The sequence below is a fragment of the Oreochromis niloticus genome, linkage group LG20 (genome assembly GCF_001858045.2).
Source record: "Oreochromis niloticus isolate F11D_XX linkage group LG20, O_niloticus_UMD_NMBU, whole genome shotgun sequence".
Classification (NCBI taxonomy): domain Eukaryota; kingdom Metazoa; phylum Chordata; class Actinopteri; order Cichliformes; family Cichlidae; genus Oreochromis; species Oreochromis niloticus.
This window is the reverse complement of record NC_031984.2, coordinates 4882439-4909732: the sequence shown is the minus strand read 5'-3', so window position 1 is coordinate 4909732 and position 27294 is coordinate 4882439. Positions and strand designations below refer to the sequence as shown.

Here is a 27294-nt window from a genome sequence, read left to right as displayed (position 1 = left end):
ATGCCAGTGCTGCACCAATTTACTTTAAACTGCACCACAACAATAAACTGGCTACCCAACATGCTTTTTTTAATAGACCAGTAAAATTTCATACATGCAACATAAAGCAGAGAATTCATGAGAAAGATATGAAATCTAGAATTGATTGTAATTAAATTCAGTTTTATTTTATTTTATGTTATTAGGCAGAAGGAAAAAAAACTATACATCATTGTCATTTTTAGTGTGAATAAACGGCCATAGTATAATATTAGGAAAGACATAGTATTATTATTAAAATTAAACAGCAAAAAGGAAAAAAAAATTGTAAAACAACAGAACAAAAACCCAACCATAATAATACAACCTACATTTTGAAGACGCTATTTGTTTTAAGCACATATGACTCTATAAAGATTAAGAGAAAAGCTCGCGACATCGATCTCTAACGTTTTTTAGTTTTAAATTATTAAAAAAGTCCCGGCGCGCGCCACACCCCTGGCTACGCTGCTCGGTGACGTCAAACGCCTCCGACGGTAGCGGTGTACGGTTGGCGCTCAGCGGCTCGGAAACAAACAGTACACTTCCTGGTCGTCCCGGTTCCGGAGGCTGCAGCGGGTCTTCAGACGGATTTTGACCTGGTTTCAGGGTGTGGATGTTTTCGGCTGACTGTGAGTCCCAGTTTATCCGCTCAGTCTGGGTGTTTCATACTAAGAACAAGCTAGCAGGAGGCTAACAGTCTCTGCTGCTTCACTATTTACACCGAGAGAGGATGACCCCGGTCCCGGTCCTGGCCACGATCATGATCTTAGAAAAAGCATTTATGCATCAACGTGAAACTGAGCTGAAGGTGTGACAGATATATTAAAATATATTAAATAATTAAAATAATTAAATAATAATTAAATAATTCTAAACAAATATGAAAAACAAGAAACATAGTTCAGTTCAACTATATATGCATCCATAACTTACAGTAGTAGTCATTTTTTTAAGGTCAACAATAATAACAGAGAGAAACCAATGAATGAATTGATCAGGACTTGGCGACAGTAGGAAGAAGAAAAGCTACTCTGAAATCAGAAGATACCACTGCGCAGGCTGAAGGGATGAGAAGAGCTTAGAGAGACAAAAACCTGCATAAACAGAAGCAGACTGGTATCTTTTTCAAAGAATGTCTAGGAAGACATTCTTTGAAAATAACACAATCACTCCTGGAGAAGGAGATGATGCTTGAGGAATGGAGAAGAAGTGTACTGGTACAGATTTTCTAGAGCAAGGGTGATGTGCAGAGCTGAGTAACTACAGATAGATAAAGTTGATGAGTGTGAGAATAAAGATATGGGAAAGAGCTGTTGAAGTTAGGTTAAGGAGCAGCAGTATGGATCATGCTGAGAAAGAGCTTGGCAGATGTGATGTTTGCTTTGAGAGTGTTGATAGAGAAGTATAGAGAAAATCAGAAGGAGCTTCACTGTGTCTTCGTGGATCTAGAGAAAGTTTATTACATGGTACCCAGAGAGGAAGTCAGGAGTAGTGGGGAAGCATGTGAGGGTGGCGTGACAGTGATGGGTTCAAGGTGAGAGTGGGATTACATCAGGGATCAGCTCTGAGCCCCTTCTTGTTTGCAATTATGGTGAAAACAGTTTTAAGTAATCAGAAAAGTGGCCGGCTTATAAAGCTGGTCTCCTGAGTTCCCAGATGTTTACAGAGTGTAGTTTAAAAAAAAAAAAAAAAAAAAAAAAGGTGACGAAACTCTTCAGTCTCAAATTCAAAGTGAGCAGAGAGATTTAAGTAAACAAAAAGTCTTCTCAGTTTCAGCATACTTGGTTCTGTGCTATTTGAGGTTAATTAAAGGATTTAATTAGTTTGGATTCTCATTCACACATTACACAGTCGTGACTCCTCTGTAACGAGGCTTGTTGTGGCTCGCAGGTGTGAAGGTTCTTCTTCATGTGTCTTTGTTATTTTTGATTCAGGTCGATCTGCGTGGATCAGTGATGCAGTCGGGGTCAGATCCTCCAGGACATGGACCGAAGCCAGTTAGAAGATCTCCTCGTCTGTCCCCTCAGGTCAGTCATCCGACACAGTGATACACCTGGTTTTAACCTTCACCTCCTTTTAAACCTTTTTGCCGCTCAGCCATAAAAGGCTGACGGGGTGTTGTCATCACCCTGCCAGGTGGACGCACAATGTGGATACTCAAGTTTGTGAATGCGATAACTCGAGAATGAAGGAGCTTCAAATTGATGCCATGTGTATATCTACAAAAAATCTCAGACAAGTTTGAATCTTTGTGACCTCGACCACATAGTCAAGGTCAGAGGTCAAGTTTACTCAAAATCCTATGGACGCGATAACTTGAAAACAAGGTGACATACAGTAGGATTTTGTAATTGATGCCGTAGGTGCATCTACTAGGAGGCTGAGAGGTAGCATTGGTTGCTACCATTATTCATTTTCAATATTAGATTAGTCATTTACTCTGCAGTCACTCTTTGCGGATTCCTAGTTAGCAAAAAGTGATCAACATGCCGTATGCCGCATGTCTGAGAGCGGCCAGCCTGGGTTCAAATCCAACCTGCCCTTTGCAGCACGTCTCCCCCTCTCTTTTTCCCTCTGCTTTCCTGTTAGTCTTCACTGTATCTGCCCAATAAAGCCAGAAAAAGGTAGAAAAATATATATTAAAAAAAAAAAAAAGTAATCTACAACAAAGTAAGCAAACTTTATAGTTTGATCAGTATGGCCTTTAGTATGTAGATCGGGGGTTGTATTAAAAGTGTGAAGGTTTGTTAGTTGCAGCTTTAACTTGACTGGGTTATTTTAGTGACTTAAATGAGTGAGTTTGGATCTATTCATGTCTAACACCTATACTGTTTTCTCTGTCTGTGGCAGATATTATAAAATGTTCTCATGTCAGTGACTGATTTTCAGTCATTTTAATGCAGAAAGGATTTTAAAAAATGTATGAACAAAATTGCATTTATTGAGACAATCCTCATCTGTCACTCCTCATAAAACACATTTTATTTGTTTCAATAATGCTAAAATGAAGAGAAAGAATAATATTGTAACAGTTACAGTCAGTAGATTAGACAGGCGACCCTCCTTTCTCCATACGGAGCTAGAAATGAGTAGTATAGTTCCTCTTTAGGGTTAAAGTGATAAGCTCGATTTAACTCGTTTTTATCAGTGTTACTATTTATAATGTGTTAAAGTTTACAGGTTGGCTTTAGCTGAGTTCGAATTATTGACGAGTAAAAGTGGGCGAGGCAATCATTCATTTATCTGAGGTGAACTTTTATCTCAGATTGTCGTGCCTCTCCTTCGATTCTGCACTCAGTTTCATGTGAACACCTGAGTGTTTGGATCTGTTGTCAGTCTGCTTTCGTAACACCAGACAGAAACAGCCGACCCTTTTATTTTCTTCTTCTTCAGCTTTTCCTCTTTTAGTTATTTGAACTCTTCTTCTTCTGTTTCTTTGCGTCACGTTGGAGCGCTTGTGATTTAACCCTACAGCGTATCAATTTGCTTCAGTCGCAGCAGAGAGGTGGGCTTCAGCTGCTCCTGTTTATGTTTGCAGGTCGGCAGCAGTGAGGGAACACAGGAGAGCAAAGGAGGAAACAGCCTGCAGGAGCTGAAGAGGAGAGGAAGGATGGAGAGGACCAGAGAGGAGCAAGAAGAGGAGCTGAGTGGCAAATTGAAGACACTGGTGAGATTTGCACTCTGTTTAATATTTGAAAAGGTTAGCATGCACCTTGGATCTGCAGTGTTTGGAACAGAGGTGAGATCTCTGTGCTGGATCCTCAGGCCATCTCTGACCTTTCCACCAGTGTCAGTTACACCTGTGAAGGTGTTTTAAGGTTTTAAACCAAACCCTAAAGATGGACATAATAAAGTAGAGATAAGTAATGAAATAATATAAGCCTCCAGAAGCTCTTATGAGGAGACAGAACGGTGTTCCCAGCCCAGCTGAGAGACTTCATGTCATGTCCTGGGTCTGCTCTGGTTCCATCAGAAACTGTGAGAGACAAAGTGTTTGTTTGGTGTGACCTGCTGTGAGACTGTCAGGTGGTAATAGGTGGGGGTGAATAGGACTGTCTCTGCAAGTCATAAGCTAGATGTATACCTGACATGGGCACTTTTGCATCCTGAAACAGCACATTATCATATTTGATCAAAAATGAAGTTTTATTTGTTTATTTTTTCTGTGTGTGTGTGTGTGTGTGTGTGTGTGTGTGTGTGTGTAGGATCTGTCCAGCAGATCGGCAGCCAGTGGAACGGGTCTCGTTTACTCTGAGATCTTCACCCACCATAAGAATGAGTGGGACCCGAGGTACCCAACACCTCAGACGGGGGCTGTGCAGTTAAATCAGATTTTAATTACAGTTACATTTTTGAATGACATTGATCAGTAAAAGACAATAATTGAGTTTAAACGATTATTGTTTTATATTTTGTTTCGGTTCCTTTCAAAATTCAGTCCACACCAGGCTTCAGCATGTTCAGTTCGATTTTTGTTGTTTTTGATTTGTTTTGTTTTTTTTCCAGTGAAATATTCGTTCATGTTTACAGATACATTGTTGAAACTGAAGCTGTCAATAAGTGACTTAAGTTTAATAAGTAATAATTGTGATTTCTGCTGTAGTCTGACCTCTTCAGAAAGTTAATCAGCATCTTTGCTCATAACTGATTACCTGAGCTTCCTTTGCTTTGCCCTGTGTCCCAGTTTCACTGACTTGTGTCTCTGTTTGGCAACCTCAGGAACTCATGTTTTCTAAACAGCGAGTTGATTAATGGAGTGAATAATGCAGAGACTAATCCATGATGAATATTTAAGAGCTGGATGTTTTTTCAGATTCACAGACTGTCTCCATCATTCAGCAGCTCAGCGATTTCCTTCAGGGCAAAATTTATCATTTAAATTAAATATGAGCCTGTTTGTTAGTTTCATTTTTTTTGCTTCCTGCTTCTCATCTAAAGACTGTAATTAACTTTTAATTCATGCAAAGCAGGCTCCTGTTCTGCTTATTTGCAATTTTTTAATCAAATTTGCATCATAGAAGAAGGAGATCAGCTGTTACAGCTCCTCTGTTGTAGTTCATATGTAGCTAACGCTACAGGGGAGTCTGTCTGTATGATGTTATTCTTGGACCTGCGAGGTCCAAGAATAACATCTTTGCATTTCTAGGAGTTTTGGCTTTTGTGTACATCATTTTTCTTATTTATTCTTCTATTTCTGTAGTTTTTTAATATATCAGATATAATATATATAATTATTAATATCATTCACTTTTCTTTTTGCGCTACTGTAACAGGTGAATTTCCCCAGTGTGGGATTAATAAAGTCTTTGTTGATCTATCTTTGAAATACTTTGTTTTCAGTCATCTAGAGAGTCCGGACAGAGTGACAGCCGTCATGAAGGAGCTGGAGAGACAAGATCTGCTGCCTCTCTGTATCAGAGTTGAGGTTAGGCTGAAGAAGAGCTCTTCAGAGATGAATATTAATAAAAGTCTTACCCTTACATCCTCATCGAGTTTTTAGATAACTAATCCTGACGTGTGTTTTTGTGTTTTAGCCCAGAGAAGCTACAGAGGAAGAGCTGCTGCTGGCTCACATGTGAGTCTGCTGATCGCTGTTAAAGCGTCTTCGGTTTATGTTTTCATGTTTTCACGCTGTAAAATCTGCCATGTGTTTGTGCTGCTGCAGGAAACACTATGTGGACCTGATAAAGTCGACTCAGACGATGACTCTGGCTGAACTCCAAACTCTGTCCAACAAATATGATTCCATTTATCTCCATCCAGTAAGAACACGCACACACATCTTGTTAATTCTTAATAAGCTCTTTTTGTTCTTTATGATCGATAACTGGACAGGATGATGTTGTTAGCTGTATTTTGCACTAAATATCTTTTGTGTTTCAGGATTCCTTCAAGGTGTCTGTGACAGCTGTAGGTGCAGTGCTTCAGCTGGTCGATCGGGTCATGACCTCTGAACTCAAGAACGGATTCGCCATCATCAGGTAAGAGAAGCAGATCGTTCATGCTCAAGGCAGCGCCGTGTTTTCCTTTGAACACCTGAACACAGCACTGAAATAACAGATCGATATCGTGTCTCTCACTTCTTTCAGACCTCCAGGTCATCACGCTCAGGCCAACGAGTGCAACGGTTACTCTATCTTCAACAACGTGGCGATCGCAGCTCGATACGCTCAGACCAGGCACGCCATCAGCAGGTGTGTAGCACACACTCGTCTTCCTTCATTGTGTGTACGTGTGATAATCTGGGGAGCTAGTATGTAGCTTTGTGTCTTAACATCTCAGGTCTTTTGGAGTTTTGGTGTAGCAAAGACTTTCTTTAAAAGTGCAGATCAATTATAAAAAGCTAAACCATCATCAGATGGTGGAGCTCCTCTTTCCGAGGTCCCCGTAGGTCATTGAAAGTCTGAAATCAAACAAAATAAGGACTTAAAAGGTCTTGTTGTTCCTATGGGTTTGATGCAGATGTTAAATTTTCTTACATCATGTTTAAGAGTTGTAGGAAAACAAGCTAAATAATGAAATTCATGTTGTAAATCAGTGATTAAATTTGTTTCACTGATGACGTTGGCCCTTATTGTCATGCAGATTAATTTATTTCAGGATGTGATTACATATTGGTGTCTTTGGTCTATTATTACCCGGTTTTCAGGACCATAAAGTAGATCTGTGGCCTGTTTGAGGAAGCTGGAATACATCCATTGTATATGGGCAAATGTGTTAACACAGGTACAGACAATTGTATTTAGTATTTAGTTTTACTGGAAAATTGTTTACATCAATAATTAATGAGCGTTGACTTCTTATTTAACTGCAGTGGTCTGATGAATAAGCTGACTTTAGGGCGAGTTACACAATAATTGATCATATATTTGTTTTACATAATGTAATTAATTTATATCTGCACTATTAGAAATGACCATATTGAGTTTTATTGATTACAAAAAAGCTTTTGATTTGGTTGAAAGAAGCCTATTATAGCAAAACCTAATTGCTGCAGTTATAAATCGAAGAATTTTTTACAGTTGTGCATAATTTATACCAAAATGCTGAATCACGGTTGATGGCTCAAAATCTGTATTCTAAATTGTTTGATTGTAATATAGGGGATTGACACGGTGAACATTTGCTCTTTGCAGTCTTTTTAAATTATTTTGAGTATACAAAGATATTATAATGGACTGTCATTTCTGTTGAGGTCTGTTTAAGACTTTTTGTCCTTCTGGAATATTGTCAGAATCAGAAACAGAGCTAAAATAGGAATTTTTCCAAGAGGTGAAAGGAAGAAAGTTACGTGACTTCTAATTTGGAAATTCTGTATTACGAAGCATGAACGATTATGTTTATCGTGGTCTAACACTTTAAAAAAGTCCAAGTGAAGGATTTACTTACCTGGATGATTGATTGTGCATCAAAACACTTGACAAAAGCTATTAAAAAACAAGAAATTTAAATTGATAAAGATTGAATGTAGGATGTTTGGCTTCTGGTGTAGATTATTGATTGGAAATAGGAATAAATTATAATTTCTCGTGTTTAGTTTTTTGAAAGATCTATATGAGAAAGGCCTTTCTAAAGTCGCGGTGGATATTGAAGTTAAAGCAAATATTTGATTATAGAGGATTTTCTTATTTATGGGAACATAAAATATTGAATGACAGGTATAAAAAAGCAGTAACTGAAATGAGGATATCTGATATTGTGAGACAAAATTGAAATTGAGAAATGTTTAACAATAGACTTTATATAAATTACAGAATATTTAACTGAAAATTCCAACTGGAAAATTATTTTTGTTGTTTAGATTATTCTGTTTGGTGCTATTTAGTAAGGTTTAGATGTGGTGTTAGTCGTACCAGCTCAGAGATTAGTATAATTGTTTATTTGAATGTCGTCGTTTTTAGTTGCAAAGACAAAAACATCCACCTGTGTATTTTAGGTTGAGCCCAAATGACTATAAGATGGCAAAGTTGTTTATTACTAAGGATATTGTTATTATTCTGCGTAAACTTACAAAATTTGGTAAAGAAATCGTATCTGTATTTGGACATGGGTGATTTGTTGATGGATATTTTATTTATGTATTTTTATTTTTTATTATAATGATTATGTGTATTAAAAAACACTGCATTGTTGGTTTGTTTACCCCAGGAGGGGGTTTAATGAGAATGAAATAAACCTAGCTTCAAGCTTTACTCTGAAAATCCCAGCGTTCACATTTTGTTTCTGTGTGTGTGTGTGTGTGTGTGTGTGTCAGGGTGTTGATAGTGGACTGGGATGTTCACCACGGGCAGGGCATCCAGTACCGGTTCCAGGAGGATCCCAGGTAAACTGCTCCTTCTCCTCTGATCCAGGGTCAGTTCTTATTAACGTGTGAATCTGCTGACAGGCAGACAGAGCAGGCAGCGATGTGAACAAAAGCAGCTTTTAAAGATCCATCTGAAGGTTTAGTTTTACCCTTCATCTTTCCAGCCTGTAAGGTTGCGCTTCTTCTTTACTGTTGGTTGCCTAATAACTCGAGGGGCAATTTGGAGAGAGTTAAATCTATTCGAAGTCCGGCCTGTACATGTGAAAAAAAGTCTATGAAAGGGATTTATAAAAGAGGATCATTAGTCTGCATAGCTTTATAAAAACAGTGCACACTCATGGACTCAAAGAAGTGCAGCATATCAGCACGTTTTTGCTCAGCTGTGCATAATCTCTCCAATATTTGAGCTTCCAGGAGAATCTGATTTAGATGTTGAACCTCCTCAGCTGCTTCTGCTCAGAGCTTCATCCATCATGTCTAATGCCTTTGATTAGGTTTGGGTAAAGCTGTAGCTGGTTCCTGTATAAACTTTATCTGTGTGTGTGTGTGTGTGTGTGTGTGTGTGTGTGTTGTAGTGTTCTGTACTTCAGTGTCCACAGGTATGAGCAGGGCTCTTTCTGGCCTCACCTGCCAGAGTCTGACAGCCATTTTGTTGGCAGCGGACCAGCCGAAGGAAGAAACATCAACCTGCCCTGGAACCAGGTGAGTTCTTCCAAATCCTCTAGCTGACAGCCTCTGTCCCAGAGCAGGCAACAGTAAAGCAGAACAAACAGTTCAAACCCTGAAAAACATGCAAAAATACACCAAAACTCACCTTAGCTGTGAAGCAAGGTGGGGTGGATGGTTTAAAGCTGCTTTGCTGCCTCTGGGCCTGCACAGCTTTTATTCCCTGAAGAACTCTGCATGGCCTCCTTCACTACATCCATGAATCTTCTCAGTGACCTGCCTGACAGCTGCATCTTCAACATCATTTGTCCAATACATCCACTTCTCTGCACATGTCCAAACCACCTCAGCCTCAAGTCTCTAATGTTATCTGTCCGGTGATGTGCTCATTTCTAATCCTGACCATTCTGGTTGCTCCCGGTGAAAATCTCAACACCTCCTGCCCTGCCTGTGTCATGGTCTCCAAACCACCCCGATTGTTTGATTTTACAGTACCGTCTGTATTGATGTGCGTTTTGTGACCTAGTCAGGTTTTAGTGTTATTGAACAAGTCTTACCTGTGTTCTGATGTGTTTGTCAGACGGGGATGACCGACGCTGATTACATCGCTGCTTTTCAACAAGTGCTGCTGCCTGTCGCCTACGAGGTAACACACACACTCATACACACATTTAGAACATTTGATATTGATGACGTCATGTATCGATCGGTGTGTGTGTTTTCAGTTTCAGCCTCAGCTGGTTCTGGTCTCTGCTGGATTCGATGCCGCAGTTGGAGATCTGAAGGTAAAACGCCCACAGACCCGAGATCAGTTTTATGTGATCGAATGTGTGAGTTGTTTCACTCTAACTGTGTGTGTGTGTGTGTGTGTGTGTGTGTGTGTGTGTGTGTGTTCAGGGTGAGATGTGTGTGAGTCCTCAGTGTTTCCAGGTTCTGACTCACATGTTGATGAGTTTGGCAGAAGGTCGACTTGTTCTCGCTCTCGAGGTAAAACATCCTCCTACACGCTGACATCTGATTCATCCTGACCCTGAAATCACTTTGCACTCATGTTAAACAGACGTGTGTGTGTGTGTGTCAACTACCCTCTTTCTCCAAGTAGAGATGCAATGAAATTATGTTCCAGGATATCAGAGTTTAAACAAGTTTGGCTTCTACCTGTTTGTTTATTTTGTTTTTGTTCTGTCTGTAGGGAGGTTATAACTATGAGTCGTCAGCTGAGAGTGCTGCAGCCTGCATTCGAGCTCTGCTGGGTGGAGCATGTCCTCCTTTAACTCCACCCACTGCTCCGTCTGACAGGTAACACCTCACCTGACATCCAGCAGATTACAAAGGCTCTCAGCTGTTGTGTTTTTCCTTTTATTCTGCGTCATCTGCATGCGGAGGACTCCCAGCCTGTTTAATTCAGACCCTGTGTGTCTTTCAGTGCTCTGCAGTCCATCTCTCAGACCATCTCAGCTCTGTATCCACACTGGGCCTCTCTGCAAGTGTTGGGTAACCCTCAACAACACCAACACACACACTCTTGTGTTAGGACATAATGTTAGGACAGGTAGCGCCACATCAACAAACACAAGCTCTTAAAAGTAACATTAGCATGAAGCGCCTTGAGGCGGCTGTTGTTGTTGATTTGGCACTATATAAATAAAATTCAATTGATCTGAAATTCTAAAACCGCAGTCAGGTTAACCTCCATCGAAGGCCAAATTAGCAGAATGGAACCAGTCATCATCTGTGGTGATTCATAGCATTATTAGGTGGATATATTTTCTTCTTTGGCATCTAAAACAACAATAAAAATAGTTTACAGATGAGATTTATAGATTGCATGAGTGAGAAAACTTTTTTCCCCTTGCCACCATATTAAACACAGCTTTGACCTATAAGGACCTTTGATGAGTGTAATTCTTAAGCTCGAACTAACACAGGTTTAGTTCGAGCTTAAGACGGATGTGCAGAGGGAACCTGCAGGAACTAGAATCCCCTTTTCACTTCTCTTCATCAAACTTCCCTCTTCCTCCTTTCCGTGCAGAAGGCAGCCCGTCGGCTGAGGGACGCGCCATCAGCACATCGACCAATCAGAAAAATACAATGAACCCCAACCTCGCCCCCTCTGTTGCCACGACAACAGGTCTGGTTTATGATGAGAGGATGATGGAGCATTCGAACCTGTGGGACAGGTGAGCTACCTCGACTCTGTTCGACCTGAATACAGGAAGCTGCGATTCTGTAATAATCCCGCTGATGTAACTCCACTGCAGACATCACCCGGAGCAGCCTCAGCGAATCTTTAAGATCTTCTCCAAACATCAGCAACTGGGATTGGTTGATCGCTGCCAGCGGATACCAGTTCGCTTGGCGACAGAGGAGGAGCTGTCCTTGTGTCACAGGTATGAAGCTGCAGAGTGCTGTGTGTGAGCAGCTTTACCTCACCTCCTGGTCCTCAGCATAAATGTGTGTGTCCAGCATGCAGCACATCGAGCAGATGAAAGCCACGGCGGTGATGAAGCCCAGAGAACTGCACAAACTGGGCGACGAGTTCGTCTCCATTTACCTCAACCAGCAGAGCTTCCAGTGTGCAAGGCTGGCGGCTGGAAGCTGCCTCAACGCCTTGGACCAGATCCTGTGTGGGCAGGTACGACGTGAGTGGCTCTGCTCTGTCACAAAGCTTCTTAGCATCTTACTAATAACTGACATCTGCAAACGTAGCAACAAAAACATGAGTTACAATCTCTTAAATGGGAATAACTGACCAGTTTAAAGTCTTCCAGCTCTTTGGTGCACTATTTTTGAACGTTTAGCTGCTGACAATCCATCCTTAAAAATGTCCTCTGTTCACAACACTAACTAAATGTGATGTGTGTATAATACATATAATATACTACAGACAGGCTAAGGTCAGCTGATTGGTCTGTTTCCTCTGCAGGTGACTAACGCTGTGGCCATCGTCCGTCCTCCTGGTCATCACGCTGAGAGAGACTATCCCTGTGGCTTCTGTTTATTCAACACGGCAGCTCTCGCTGCTCGCTATGCCAAGAAAGCCTCCCATGATCCCTTGATGCGAATCCTCATCTTAGACTGGGATGTTCACCACGGCAACGGGACGCAGCACATGTTCGAGGACGATGACAGGTGAGGAGGAGGAGGAGCTTAATAACAGTTTTTACCTGCAGTGAAGAAAACGAGCTAAACTGGACTTTGTGTCTGCAGTGTCCTCTACATCTCCCTCCACCGCTACGACAATGGCGCATTCTTTCCATCTTCAGAGGACGCTGCCCCCGACAAGGTGGGCGTGGCCAAGGGGGCGGGTTTTAATGTCAATGTGGCATGGAGCGGAGGAAGGATGGGTGACTCGGACTATCTTGCAGCTTTTCACCGTGTCGTCATGCCTATCGCCACTGAGGTAATATTTATGGCACACACTGAGCAGCAGAAATTGATCAGTTAATCAGGAGAAGAGTGATCATAATCTGATTGATAATCAATCACTTTTCAAGCAAACATGTCAACATTTTCTGGTTTGATATGGATTCTCTGCTGGTAAGTTTGTCCTTAACGAGTCCTCTGATTGGTTGGTTAGATGTGACTGAGTCCTCTGGTTGGGTGTTTAGACTTGAACTGTGCTCTGATTGGTTGATTAGCCTTTAAGTCTTCCACAAATTTGTCTTCTCTCTGCAGTTTAACCCCAGTTTGGTTCTGGTGTCGGCCGGGTTTGACGCAGCCCGGGGGGATCCGCTGGGCGGCTACAATGTGACTCCAGAAGGATACGCCCACCTCACACACATGCTGATGTCACTGGCTGGGGGGCGGGTCCTGGTCATACTGGAGGTGAGCTGGGATGGTGAAGTGAAAGTGAACATGGATTAAGTGAAGAACACTTGAGTGAACTGATGCGTCTCTTTCTCCTCAGGGAGGTTACAATTTGTCATCCATTTCTGACTCCATGGCGATGTGCACCAGCGTGTTGCTAGGAGACCCCCCTCCTGCCTTGGTGACGCCTCTCCCTCCTCCTCACCACAGTGCCGTGGCAACAATAAATGAGGTCATCCGATACCACGTCCCCTACTGGAGGTCCCTGAGGATTCACAGTGAGTCCAGAATCTCATTCATCAGATTTAAACAGAACTTGTTCTGCTCATCTCCAGCTCCGGGTTCTATTGTTGACTCTACTAAAGCAGCTCTGCATGATTTGCAGTTAGAAATAATCTTTATTTATCGTTTACTGGGCCTCTCAGTTTATCCTCTGTCAGAAATCTGGCTTTCTCACTTTAAGCCAGTTTTGTTTTAATTGGCTTTTCTCACAGCCATGAGAGGAAGCAAGTCAGAAAAAACCTGGCTGGATGGAGAAGGAATGAATTAAAACAACTGTCATTAAAGAGATTAGTTTTATTTTTACTGGACAGGAGTGTGTGTAGAGACCAGATCCAAGACCAGAACCTCGACCTGGTTCTGTGTTCATGGACTCTGTTCATGTACCAATTTATACCCATTTAATTTCATTTGAATGTCTCTTCCTGTCGTTCAGTTCCAGAGTCTGTCCGGGCAGCCCTGCCCTCCCTGAAGCATCGTGGGAAACGTAGTTCTAAAGGAAAAGGCAGGAAGTCAGAGCAGAGCAGCAACGACAAACCGCCAATGCCCCCTGCAAGACCGGCGGACTCTACGGTAACGCACCGATAAACTGAGATGAGACTCGTGATAAAGAAGGACAAATTTTAACTCAGGATGCTCCTCATTTTGTTTGCCCAATCAGACGGTGAGCAGTCTAGAGCAGCTCACTCAGGGACTGGCCAGTTTGGACATCGGTCAGACCTCTGCCAATCAAAACCCTGCATCCTCTCCAGTGGGAGGAGCTAGGCCAAAGGTCACCCTGAGCTCAGAGAAGCTAACCTGTGAAGAAGTGAAGAAGGAGTCAGATGACAGTACACCTGTGTGCAGCGAATCAGCAGACAGTGTGCCATGTCAGGTGAGTCAGCAACATTTTTTTTTATGTCCCACCCCCTAAGTGACCATGACAACTTCCTCACTTTTATCTCTCATAGCCTGTTGGCGTGGCAACACCAGAGTCGGTCACAGGTGTAGATAAGGCTGGAGCCGGGGCCGGGGCGGAGCCAGAGCCCGAGGGAGCGTGTGGTTGGTCAAAGCCTCAGACATCCCTGGAACTGATGTGTGGTGCCGACGCAGATGGAGTCAGACATCATTTAATTGTGATCATTAATAAAGTTAAAAATCCAGACGAGTGTGTCTGACTGTCCATCTCTCTGTCTCTCTCTGCAGTCAGCTCTGTATGTGGTGGACCCTCTCTCCTGGTGTCCTCACCTGGATGCCGTTAAGCCCCTCCCCTCCTCGGGTATAGACGTCTTCCGGCCGTGTCAGGACTGCGGCTCCGAGGCTGAGAACTGGATCTGTCTCACTTGCTACCAGGTCACATGTCATACCTGTGCATCACATGCATCCAAGACATGTCTCACCTGCTGACCCGACTCTGCCATCTGCGTATTTCAGGTGTTCTGTGGTCGCTATGTGAACGAACACATGGTGAATCACGGAGTCGTGTCTGAACATCCCCTGGTTCTCAGTTTCTGCGATCTCTCTGCGTGGTGCTACCTGTGTGAGGCCTACGTACACAACCAGGTGATGCCACTACCCGCCTGCTTCACAGCCGGCAGCTCCATTACAAATGAAATATAAACCAGGGAATTAGAATCACATCAAGTATTGGATACACAGTTAATTTAACTGAACACCTGAGGGGACACATAAACCCCTCAAACAGTAAACAAAGTTATCATGGTTTGTAACGTTTACTCAGAGATATTAATGTCATGCTACAACAGTAATTCACGGTGGCATAAAGCCGACTCTGAACAGTCTGTTTCACAAGCCTGGTTTTAACAGGTTTTAATTAAACCAAATATATCTGATGTAAAAACTAATAATAGATCTTGAATTTGCACATATAAGTCTTACCAAGGCTGTTTCACAGGCCTGAACATGACCAGGAAATAATAATTAAATTAAGGCTGATTGTGGTTTACAGGAGACACATAGCTAAGCTTTGTGTCATGAAACTAGACGCACATAAAAGTGAAACTTCACGGCTCCATCGCTGAGATTTAGTGTGAGGATACAGTAGTGTAGTCTTCTCATGTTTCAAGCTCAGTAAAGCCATTTCTCTGCTCTGTTCCTTCAGCATTAGTTTTCCTTTGTTTCCATTCTGTACTTAGTTACTTTGTTACTGTGCAGGTAAAAGTGTGGCCAGCTGTTTCGTTTGGTGTCACTTTATAAACACAAGCCAAAATTTAAAAGAACCTGAAAAGATATGTGGACTGGATTAAAACTTTTAAAGTATGGAAAGCCATTTGTTTCAAAAATTTCCAGGCTTTCACAGCCGGTGTTTATATGCACTGACAGTGATGATCACGTTTCTTCTTCTGTTGTTCAGATTCTGTTTGAAGCTAAAAACGCTGCTCACTGCGCCAAGTTTGGAGAAGAGATCCCCCCCTGGAGCTGAGCGTAAAACCTCACGTCTGCAGCTGTTTCTTGCTTTTCTTCTCGCTGTCTTCCCTCACTGTGATTGGACGGTTGAGTCCATTGCTATGGATACCAGCAGCAGTGGTCCTTCCTGGGGAAACGCTGTTAAATTCACCAGCTTTGTACGGCGTCCCACAACTGCCAAAACACAAAAACTCACATGCAAAGCAAAAGATGTTTTTATTTTTATTTTTTTTACTTCAGACACACAGTGATCTTCATTGTCATCAGCAAGTTGTCAGTTCTATTCCCTAAAAATGTGATCAAACACCAGCATGCTGTCGACACTTTTATTTTGAAAATCATGAGCGGAAGAAGTTGATGAAGCAAAAAGAAGAAGACGGCCATTTTCAGAAAAACAGGAAGAATTTTGACTTCATTCTCAAGTCATAGTGGTGATGATGTCCCCTAGAGGCCACGCCCCCTCAAGAGAGTGTTGCCAAAATGTGACTGACGGTGTGATGACCGTCCATCAGACCAAAACAATCAACATAAGAGTTAAAAAAAAGTCTGAAAACAGGAACTGTTAATTTTTAGAGGAAAAAAAGGAATTTTAGTTAAAATCAACCTTTTTTCTTTCCAGCTGAAATGTTGCAGCAATAAATCCATGAGCATGATCAATAACTGAGTTCAGTGATTTGTTTGGTTCCATAATATAACAAAAGAAAAAAATCATTTTTCTGAAGGAAAGCAGCCGAAGAGAAAACAGATCAATAGACTTTAAAAAAAACAGCTGATTGCTTTTGTTGTGGGTGAGATTGGAGGAGCTCTGTGTGCTGTGCAATAACACCCGGTTTGTCTGCCTGTTCGTAAACTCGTTATTTCTGTTAAACTGTTTGTTTGCACCAAATCAGACTGGATCAATATTCACGATCAATATTCAGTGTCTGAGTTTCCGCAGTACAAAATAAAAACAACTTCTCATTTTCTGTCGACTGTATTGACTGGTTCATGTTTTCATGTGTCTCCTGCTCGAGTGCGGGGCGTTCATATAATGTGTCAGAAATGAGGTCAGACCCCAGACTGCTCTGAATCTGTTTTGGTTTATTTTCTACTCGGCTCTGTATTATGTCAATATCAGGTTAGCAGGTCGCTCCCCGAAAAGCCTTCAGTTAATCCAGATCTGCAGCGAGCGTACTGAGAATCTTTTTCCTATATTGGCTTCTCATTGGCTCTTTGTTAAATCCAGAATTTAGTTTGAAATCCTTTCCCTCAAGGTCTTGAATATTCAGGTGCTGTTATATCATAAAGATCTTTTAGTATCATAGCCGAGGACTTTGCTCTCAGACTGCAGGCTTACTTGTGGAGTATTTAAAGTAGAATGGGAGGCAGAGCCTTCAGTTCTCAGGCTCTTCTGTGGAACCAGCTCCCAGTTTTCCAGCTTCTCTCTACTTTTAAGATTAGGCTTAAAACGTTTCTTTCTTCAAAACTCATAGTTAGAGAGGAGCTACGCTGCTACGAGCTGTTTATACACTATTACTATTACTATTACAACATGTCCTCTCTCCTGTAGTTTGTCGTTTGTCCTCTCTCTTTTCGTTCCTCTCACCTCCAACCCATCTCAGCCGATGCCTGCCCCTCCCAGAGCCTGGTTCGGATGGAGGTTCTCTGACTGTTCAAAATTAGTTCTTCCATCTCACAACCTCTTGTTCACATGATCGACTGATCATTGGGGTTCGCCCTCTGATGTTGCCCTGCACTACAAAGCACACTGAGGTTACTAATACAGTCACTTTATTTATGCCAGCCGTCATCTCTGCTAAATGAAGTCCGTGATTTAGACCTCTCCTCCCTGTTTGAAGCAACTGAATTACGAATTATCTGCCAAATGACATGTTTTGCTGTGAGGCAGAGACCATCCAAGAAGTCTATATGAGTGAGATGACCTCCCTGCATTTTATTTCAGATTAGCAGACGTGAGAGATGCATTCATGGGAAATTGCTAAACGCACCCTCTCCTCCCTCTCATTCAGATATGGTCACTTCCGGCTCTTTAACACGACCAGACTCAAGTCGGGGATGTTATTGCTGTTGCGTACTTCTTTTAAGTACAGTGTATGAACATGCTCAGTGGTAAACAGTCAGAGGAATGACCTTTGCATTAAGTCATGCACCTTTACAGAATATAATGCATTGGTGCAAATAAACAGGCGCATAAAGAAGGTAAAATGAGCCATTTGCTGCTCACATATTTCCCCCCTCTTGTTGTAAATCGGTGCGAGATGAATCAAAGTGACGTTCAGTCCTCTTGCAGCTCTTCAGTCCTCCTGTAGGAGGCGCAGCTCATTACAAACGACCGAGCCTGGAGTGTCGAGGCTCGTCTGTTGTTCGTGTTTCTCCGTCCGCTTATTGATCAGCAGATTACTGTTTACAGCGGAAGCTCCACATCCGGGATGTAGAGGAGCCCGCCCCCTCCCTGCTGCAGCAGCATCCTCTCATCCGGCAGACAGACAAGTGGAGCTCCTCCCGCAGACAGACAGGTGGAGCTCCTCCCGCAGACAGACAGGTGCACGGACAGACAGGTGGAGCTCCTCACGCTGCAGGTTGGTTGATGTCGTTTTTCTCCGTCTTTTACCGGATGAATGCAGCTGCGGCTCGTGCCGTTTCTGTGCTCGGTAAATCACGGGGTGATGATGTGACGTTGGTCTGTAGGTGATCTGATGTTTATCGGCCGCTGATTGGCTGTCGGTTGCTCTGATTCTGCAGCTTTTCGTGTTCTCGGTATCAACTCCGGTTTTTCCCCACTCGGTCCTTGCAGAATTTCTCTGCAGGCTGTCCTGAGCGTCGGTGTCTGTGCTCATTGTTGCAGAGAGATGATGCAGAGCCTGCCTGAGACTCCTCCTGTGCCTCTGTGATTCATTGATGCTCCGTCTGTGCATCTAGGGCTTCACGATTAATCGAATTTGAAATCTCGAACACGATTTTGGCTTCCCATAAATGCACGCGCTCCCGTAATCAGCACCTGACCACGTGCCTACATGTGCCAATGACAGCTGTTCCCTGAGCCTGCACAGCTGAAAATCTCAGGTAGAGCTCCTGCCTCTACACCTGTCTCCACCTCTCATTCACGTTGTGCAGGTACAGTGGTTGGAGTGGAGGACTTTATGTTAAGACTTCCTCCCTGCTGCCTCCTTTAGCAGATAATACACTGGACCATCATTTATGAAAGGATGCAGGTTTTTTTAATAGAGCATTTTCCATTTCATGCCAATCTGCTGATATGTTTGGAACCTACGGTGAAGGAAACAGTGGCGAGTACGATGGCGTAATAAAATCTGATTATGAGCCTTTTAAAGTAATCGAAGGTCTAACGTAGTTCAGTTTGTATTAGTTTTGTCTTCACATTGGTTTCTGCTTGATTGTCAGTCTTTAGGATCTATTGTAGGGTCTTTACCTCACAATATAAATAAAATTCTAAATAAAAGTCTTTTCACGCTGTCGCAATCTAACATCACACAGACTTTGTACTTTTTACCGTGCAACCATCCTGGCACGGTAAAGATTCCTGGTTTTAGGGTAGCAGAGCTGACACGAAGCTCCTTCTATGGAAGGTTTAGGACAGTAAAAGAATCTGCAGGTTGTTTAAGAAAGTTTACAGACATTTTTCTCTTTATGGTTAAACGTGTCTCTTTCTCAGTGATGTCGGTGTCTCCCGGCCTTGCCGACCTCTCCCGCCTGTACCAGACTGAGTTTGTGCGGAGCGCCCGGGCCGTTGGCGTCCTCTGGGCCGTCTGCACTCTTTGCTTTGCCATCATCCAGGTGGTTATCCTGGTGCAGCCGTCCTGGATCTGCACCACAGACGTTCGCCCTCAGCAGGCGGGACCAGAGCCACCCAGCGGCACACTGGGACTGTTTGAGGTGAGAAACGGTGCCTGTCCAATCCACAGCTGGATCTTTTAGGAGTTTCTGTATTTGTATGTACACATGTTGAACTGCACACAGATGGATTAACAGAAAGCTAACCTGATCACTTTAATGAACACGTGTATGACATGTGTGTTCGTGTATCCCTGTGTGTTGTCAGGTGTGCATGGAGTCAGACTGGCCGGTCCCAGACTGTCACGGTGGTCTGTCCACTCTGTCTCCACTGCCGTCCTTGCAGTCGGTGGCGGTGTTGGTGGGGGTGTCTCTGTTGGCGGTGTGGACCAGCGTCCTCTGTCTCTGTCTCTTCAGGTTCTGCAGCGCCGCAACGGTTTACAAGATCTGCGCCTGGCTGCAGCTGACTGCAGGTTAGTCATGTTGATGGGTCATTGAATCCCAAACATTTACATTTTGGCCACTGCAGTGATGGTTTTTCTGCAGTTAGAAGAGAGCAGAACTGCAGCTCGTGGCTATTTTTACATTTGGCTTGATTTACCAGGCTGGAGGTTGCTGCTTGGTAAGACACTAGTTTTATTTTAGAGGACAGTGTTTCTGTAGTTCTTCTCTCTGCCTGTAGAGGTCAGCTTTTCAGTATTTACTTGTCTCTGCAGGTTTTTGTCTGGCGTTGGCGTGTCTTCTGTTTCCTGACTCATGGGAGAGTCAGGAGATGAAAGCTCTGTGCGGAGACTCGGTGAGGATTCTGACTGATCGTTTTGCTTCTGGGTGTTTTATCACACTGATGTCCTTAATCGTGAATCTGTCTCCAGGTGGGCAGCTTCTCTCCAGGTAACTGCTCAGTTCACTGGGCCTACATTCTGGCCATCCTGGGAGTTCTTGATTATGCCATCTTGGCCACACTGGCCTTTGTCCTCGCCAACAGACAGGACGCCCTACTTCCACCAGACACCCAGGAAGGTGAGTGTGGGGGTAAGGTGGTAAACTCATCTGACGAATTAAGTTCACAGTTTCATGCTGAGACTCTGTTTTCATTGCTGCAGTGACCACAGGTCTGCTGATGACGGCATGAATCAGCAGGTGAGTCTCTTCTTTATCTTTTACTAGTCTTCTGTCTTCAAAGCCTCAGATATTTATTTCTTTTTACTCTCTCTTAGGGATGTCCGGTCTTCATTTCTTCAACTCTGCCCGATCTCTTCATCCTCCATCATCATCATCATCATCTGTTTCTGCATTTCATGGCACGACTGTCTCCTTCAGCTGCAATCGTTCATTGCTGCATGATGTTTCCAGGAGGAGTTGTTTAGTGTTGAACAGAGGAATGTAACAACAGGAGGAAAGAGGCGCTGCGGTGGTGAGTTCGGTGTTCGGGACATTCGGTCGCTGTTCAGTCGAAGAAAAATGGTGAGAAAACGAGCGGGATGGAGTAAATCAAAGGAGAACTAAGCCCCTTTTAGACCTGCAGTTTTTATCTTCACTCTCACATTAGTGTTACTGTCGTAACACCTGTGTCAGCAGGCTGGACGCACCTTGAACAGATGCCGTCAGCACAGGTCATTTGAGTCACAGGTGATTTTTTTTTAAGTAACCACTGGGAGCAAAATGAAGTGTTGGTACTCGATGAGCACAGTTAATAGATTGCTACATAGTAACATTTCTATCTACAGTGTGGCAACCATCAGGACAACTTTAAAACAGAAACAAAGTCATCCCACACATTAAATTAAAATATATTTGGGATATTTTGTAGAAAAAATAAAGTCAGCAAATTTCTCTCCCAACTTCCTGTTCTGTCAAGCCATCCTTTTAGCTTAGTATGAGCATTATCTTATGGTCCATTAAGCCTTATGTTTTAAAATTAAATACGAAAGTTGTCGAAAATCTGCTTTGTAGTTAAAAGTTAAAAATCCAGTTAGCAGCCTAGTGGCCTGGTGTTGAATATTCATGTTAAACATGATGTTGTAAAGGTAATGTAAAGGTAATCCCTGTGACTTCCCCGCAAATTTCAAGATGAACATGTGGCCCAGCAGTGAGAAGCACAATTGTTAGGCAGTATTATTGTACCCTTAAATTTAGAGGACGTGGTCTTGCTTGGCAGTTAACTGTCGCTGTTTTGTTCTCTGAAGAAAGAAGTCCTTTGCAAATCAGTGCCACAAATCTGTGTCCATGAGCCAAGAGTATTCTCTGTACTATTTAGAGTACTCATTTTCTCTTAGCTCTGTGGAGTACCGTTTGAAAATATGGAGTTGGGAATGAGCTAAATAGACCCACTTGAATGTAAAAGTGATGGCATGTCACTTTGATGGATTTAGGTCTGAAAAGGGCTTAAAAAGGTTAAAGAATAAAAGAAGAGGGCTGCTGTTACAATATGTTGGGTCTGAAGATCAGTGGTCCCATGTTGTATAAAATCATCTTATGTCATTTTTCAGCATTTATTAAGTAAAGCATTGTTTTAATCAAAGTGGTTAACCTAGCTTAGCACAAGCACTAGAAGCAAGGGAGACCGTTGTCTAGCATAGCCAGATTTATGTTAAATGTGTCCTAGGTAGCAGTAGCTTCTACCAGTAATGTATTCAGCATGAATAAATGTCTTATTTACATTGTATATCATATTATCTAGCAGTTAGTCATCAGGAGTCGGAATGAAGTTAGCATTAGCTTTATGATATACTCCTATGCTTCCAGCCTGATGTTTAGCTAGGTTAGCTTGCTTTGAGTTAGCTACAAGTTCATTTAGATTTGTGTTAGCTTAAGGTGTTTAAATGAATAAATTGCTCCTATAGGATAAATAGTACTAGATGGATTGTTAGTATACATTAGCCTTTATGTCTAGCTAGCTTCTTTAGTCAACCAAACCTCTTTGATTCCCTTTCTAGCTAACACGCTTAAGCGCTGCATCTGAAATAATCTATTTATTAGGATAAAATCTAAAGTATTTACTAACCAAACAACTTGTGGAACAACCCTTCAGTCTCAGTGTAAATGGGCAGTCGAGGCCAGAAGTTTATATACACTCATCTGTAATGATTTCTTTGAAATGTTCTTTTCATCAAATGATCATACAGCATACATCTTTAATGACTGTTAAAGCAGAAGTTTGAATTTATTTATTGTTTTTCCCTAAGAGTCATACAGGCTCACAGTTGACCAATCTTCTTGACACTAATGACGGAGTTCATTTATATTGGTTAGGACCTTAGTCTGCTTTATCCACCCCAAAGCCAGTTTTGTTGTGTGTTTGGGATCATATTTCTTCTAGAATGTCCAGTTGTGTCCAAGTCAATCATGTGGAAATGGTCATTCTTCATTATTCTACACGGTGGGCCATTTATATGGATACACCGTAATAAAATGGGAATGGTTGATGATATTAAAGTCCTGTTTGTGGCACATTAGTATATGTGAGGGGTAGGGATGGGTATTGATAAGATTTTAACGATTCCGATTCCATTTTCGATTCTGTTTAACGATTCGATTCTTTATCGATTCTCTTATCGATTCTTATTTTTAAAAAGGAGAACACTAAGGTCGATTAGCTTAGAATTTTGTTTTATATCTTCTCTTTGAACAAGATAGAAATTTAGGAGTAACATGGCCTTACAAACCCAACAGTGAGATCTTAAGAGATCCAGCCTATGGCTCTTCAATGGGGTGTCACAGGGTCCCCAGGGAAAATTGTAAATGTAAAATAATAAAATAAATATTCTTCTGTAGCAATAACAAAGTATAACATAAATTATTCTGTAGCAATTACACAAGAATATCCAGTAATGTCCCTGCCTACAATAAAACACGTTCACTTACCATCTGCTGTAGCAAATGGCTGCAAGGCTTTTACCACAAACTTAGTCACTGCTCGGTGACATTCGGGCCAGAAAAGGCTACCGGTGGACTGCAGCGACAACTGCCAGCGAGCGCCAGCCAGACTCTGTCTGTCTCATCACGGTCACCTAAATGCACAGTAATGGCAGGTTTTGTAATAAAGCAGATCGCGCTAACATAATATGCACTGTTAGTTGATTATTTACCTGCCGCATTAACAGGAGAGGACGTGCAAACCGCTGCTGCTGGGTTGAGATTCACGAGTCCGGAGCAGAATTAAAAACACGACATTCATTTAAGTTCATCGCGTGTTTTGTGAGCAAATGCTTTTGCATATTCGTAGTGTTTCCTCCCTTAAATGAAATATCTACTTTGCAAGTATTGCAAGTTGCCCTGTTGTCATCCGTTCTGGTAAAGTATAACCAAACTTTTGAGCGTTTGAGCCGCTTAGGCGCCGTGTTTCCTGCCAGGTACGCTCCGACGCGCCGCAACGTGGTGACGTCATTCGGGGCGACTGGAATCGATAAGGGAATCGTTTGCAAAAATGGCAAACGATTCCAAGGAATTGAAACAGTGGGAACCGGTTCTCAACAAGAACCGGTTTTCGATACCCATCCCTAGTGAGGGGGCAAACTCCTCAAGATGGGTGGTGACCATGGTGGCCATTTAGAAGTCGGCCATCTTGGATACAACTTTTGTTTTTTCAATAGGAAAAGGGCCATGTGACACATCAAACTTATTGGTAATGTCACAAGAAAAACAATGGTGTGCTTGGTTTCAACGTAACTTTATTTTTTCATGAGTTATTTACAAGTTTCTCTTTGTTCACAGCCATTGACATGTCGAAGAGGTTAACACGTGAGGAGCAGATCGAAATTGTGTTGATATCTGGTGAACGCAGTAACCGGGTCATTGCAGCAGATTTCAATGCAAGACACCCTACGAGACCACCCATCTCCCATGCTACAGTTAGCAAACTGCTTGCTAAGTTTCGTGAAACTGGTTCAGTGTTGGATTTGCCAAAATGTGGACGCAAGAAAACTGTCACTAATGAAGAAACATCAGTGGCTGTCCTAGCTTCATTCAGCAAGAGCCCACAGCGTAGCACTCGCCGCATGTCACTGGAGAGTGGCATTAGTCGAACATCCCTTCGGCGGATATTAGCTACTCACAAATGGCACCCTTACAAACTCCAGCTACTGCAGCATCTCAACAAGGATGACCCAGATTGGCGCACAGAATTTGCAGAATGGGCAAAACAAAAATTGGAACAGGACCCTCAGTTCACGCAGAAGATTTTGTTCAGTGATGAGGCAAACTTTTATGTGAATGGTGAAGTTAACAAACAAAACCACCGCTATTGGTCTGACACTAACCCACATTGGATGGATCCCTCCAAGACTGTTGGAACAACCAAAGTGATGGTTTGGTGTGGTATATGGGGTACAACGATAGTGGGTCCATTCTTCATCAATGGAAACCTCAAGGCCACTGGATATTTGAAATTGCTACATGATGATGTGTTTCCCTCTTTATGCACTGAAGCTGGCACGTTCCCTGAGTTTTTCCAGCAAGATGGTGCACCACCACATTATGGGTGCCGGGTCCGAGCATTCCTAGATGAACAGTTTCCTGGAAAGTGGATTGGTCGTCGTGGGCCAGTTAAATGGCCCCCAAGGTCTCCCGATCTGACCCCCTTAGACTTTTATCTTTGGGGTCATCTGAAGGCAATTGTCTATGGTGTGAAGATACGAGATGTGCAGCACCTGAAACTACGGATACTGGATGCCTGTGCTGGCATTTCTCCTGCGGTGTTGCTATCAGTGTGTGAAGAGTGGGAGAAGTGGGTTGCATTGACAATCCAACACAATGGGCAGCACATTGAACACATATTATAAGTGGTCAGAAACTTGTAAAAAACTCATGAAAGAATAAAGTTACGTTGAAACCAAGCACACCATTGTTTTTCTTGTGACATTACCAATAAGTTTGATGTGTCACATGGCCCTCTTCCTATTGAAAAAACGAAAGTTGTATCCAAGATGGCCGACTTCTAAAAGGCCACCATGGTCACCACCCATCTTGAGGAGTTTGCCCCCTCACATATACTAATGTGCCACAAACAGGACTTTAATATCACCAACCATTCCCATTTTATTACGGTGTATCCATATAAATGGTCCACCCTGTAGTACCACTGGCAGCAGAACAGCCCCAGAACACTGGTGGTAAAGTGTTCTTAGGTTTGAAAGCCTCACTATTACTCCTCCAGACATATACCCCTTATCATTGTTGCCAGACAGCTCAATCTTTGTGTCATTGGACCATAACATTTGTCTGTTTGGGGAGCAGCAACTTTCAGAGGAGCTTGAAGGTGTTGATTTTGGAGTGGGGGTTTCTTTCTTGGTAGGTAGCCTCTCAGACCATGGTAATGTAAAACTTACTCCACTGTGGACATTGATGTTGGTGTACCAGTTTCCAGTCCATGTGTCTGTGAAGGTTCTCAGTCATCCAGGTCATTGTAGTCTAAGGAGCTTGGAAAGAAAAGCGTCTGGACTTCTTTAGGTTGCTTGAAGATGTTTCACCTCTCATCCGAGAAGCTTCTTCAGTTCTAGGGTCAAATGGTGGAGAGTCCCAGATTTAAACCCCGTGGGAGTATCCCCCCAGAGAGAGACAAAAGGACCCCCTGATGATCCTCTACCTAATCACATGAGCCAAGGTGTGAAAACGAGTGTGGGTCACAATCAGCAGCCAGGGTTTCGGGTGAGCTCATTGTGAAACCTAGCCCCACCCTATCATGTGATTTCCTGAGGTCAGATGGCCCAGGGTGTGAGTGGGCGTTAAGGCGTCTGGGAAGCTACATCCTTCGAGGATGCCAATGTTCACATTTTGGACAGAGAAGACAGATGGTTTGAAAGAGGAGTGAAAGAAGCCATTTATGTCCACTGTGAGCGACCATCTTTGAACAGAGGCGGTGGCTTACGACACTAACTGTCTGCCATCTATAATCCAGTTTTGAGATTCCTGGGCGTTAAGGCGTCTGGGAAGGAATCTCAAAACTGGATTATAGATGGCAGACAGTTAGTGTCGTAAGCCACCGCCTCTGTTCAAAGATGGTCGCTCACAGTGGACATAAATGGCTTCTTTCACTCCTCTTTCAAACCATCTGTCTTTTCTGTCCAAAATGTGAACATTGGCATCCTCGAAGGATGTAGCTTCCCAGACGCCTTAACGCCCACTCACACCCTGGGCCATCTGACCTCAGGAAATCACATGATAGAGTGGGGCTAGGTTTCACAATGAGCTCACCCGAAACCCTGGCTGCTGATTGTGACCCACACTCGTTTTCACACCTTGGCTCATGTGATTAGGTAGAGGATCATCAGGGGGTCCTTTCGTCTCTCTCTGGGGGGATACTCCCACGGGGTTTAAATCTGGGACTCTCCACCATTTGACCCTAGAACTGAAGAAGCTTCTCGGATGAGAGGTGAAACGTCTTCAAACAACCTAAAGAAGTCCAGACGCTTTTCTTTCCAAGCTCCTTAGACTTTCCAGTCCATGGCAGGCTTGAACCTCTTGGGTTGTTCCTGAACAAACTAACATCCTTGACTAGGTCTTCTCAAGTTTCTTTTAGCAGGTTGCTGAAGATTATACAAAATCTTTAAGTGATTGTTACTATTTGAGCCTGTATCTATACTTTTTGAATTAAGAGCTTTTTTTTTATTTTTAAAGATATATGCTGAACAATCATTTCACCATGTAAAAAGAGCAGCTTAAAGAAGTCAAAAAAAGCCCCAAATTGCCATGACATTCATTCACATGAGTGTATATAAACCTGTAAGAGTTCACTTTGGTAGGCATAAACACACATGTGAATGACATACACACACATACTGAGTGTGTGTACAGGAGTAGGTTAGGGTTGAGTATGGGATTTCAGATGCAGTGCGATTCTTTGTGCTAAGCTCAGCTAACCACACAAATAAAACTGATAGAGAGCATTAGTGTTTGCTGTCAGCATGACCTTTGACCTGTAAGGTACATGAATAAATGTGTTCCCTTTTGTGTTTTAAATGTTTTTGTTGTTAATGAGATTATGCTGTATCTTTATTAGATTCAGTTTAACTTATTTT

At 42.7% G+C, this 27294-nt stretch overlaps 2 protein-coding genes across 3 annotated transcripts; both read left to right on the top strand.

Annotated features, from left to right (window-relative positions):
• Positions 1–486: 486 nt before the first annotated feature.
• On the top strand, positions 487–16452 carry hdac6 (histone deacetylase 6). 2 transcript variants are annotated; one of them, XM_005462467.4, is made up of 29 exons: positions 487–650; positions 1956–2048; positions 3560–3688; positions 4227–4312; positions 5362–5446; positions 5556–5596; positions 5687–5783; positions 5905–6002; positions 6111–6215; positions 8276–8344; positions 8902–9028; positions 9573–9638; positions 9718–9777; positions 9890–9979; positions 10185–10291; positions 10419–10486; positions 11025–11172; positions 11254–11382; positions 11459–11627; positions 11919–12124; positions 12203–12395; positions 12671–12820; positions 12903–13080; positions 13518–13654; positions 13743–13955; positions 14032–14178; positions 14267–14413; positions 14495–14623; positions 15435–16452. In XM_005462467.4, the coding sequence occupies exons 2-29, from the start codon at positions 1977–1979 to the stop codon at positions 15501–15503; spliced, it is 3315 nt and encodes a 1104-aa protein (XP_005462524.2). In that variant the 5' UTR covers positions 487–650; positions 1956–1976; the 3' UTR covers positions 15504–16452. The 2 variants fall into 2 exon arrangements, with proteins under 2 accessions (XP_005462524.2, XP_019205592.1); XM_019350047.2 differs by lacking the exon at positions 487–650 and adding an exon at positions 698–829.
• A 472-nt stretch (positions 16453–16924) lies between these two features.
• Positions 16925–21464, top strand: lhfpl4b (LHFPL tetraspan subfamily member 4b). Its single transcript, XM_003457635.4, has 7 exons — positions 16925–18066; positions 19161–19381; positions 19548–19752; positions 19996–20075; positions 20152–20299; positions 20383–20419; positions 20497–21464. Exons 2-6 carry the CDS (start codon positions 19163–19165, stop codon positions 20409–20411), a joined length of 681 nt encoding a protein of 226 aa, XP_003457683.1. The 5' UTR covers positions 16925–18066; positions 19161–19162; the 3' UTR covers positions 20412–20419; positions 20497–21464.
• Positions 21465–27294: the final 5830 nt, after the last annotated feature.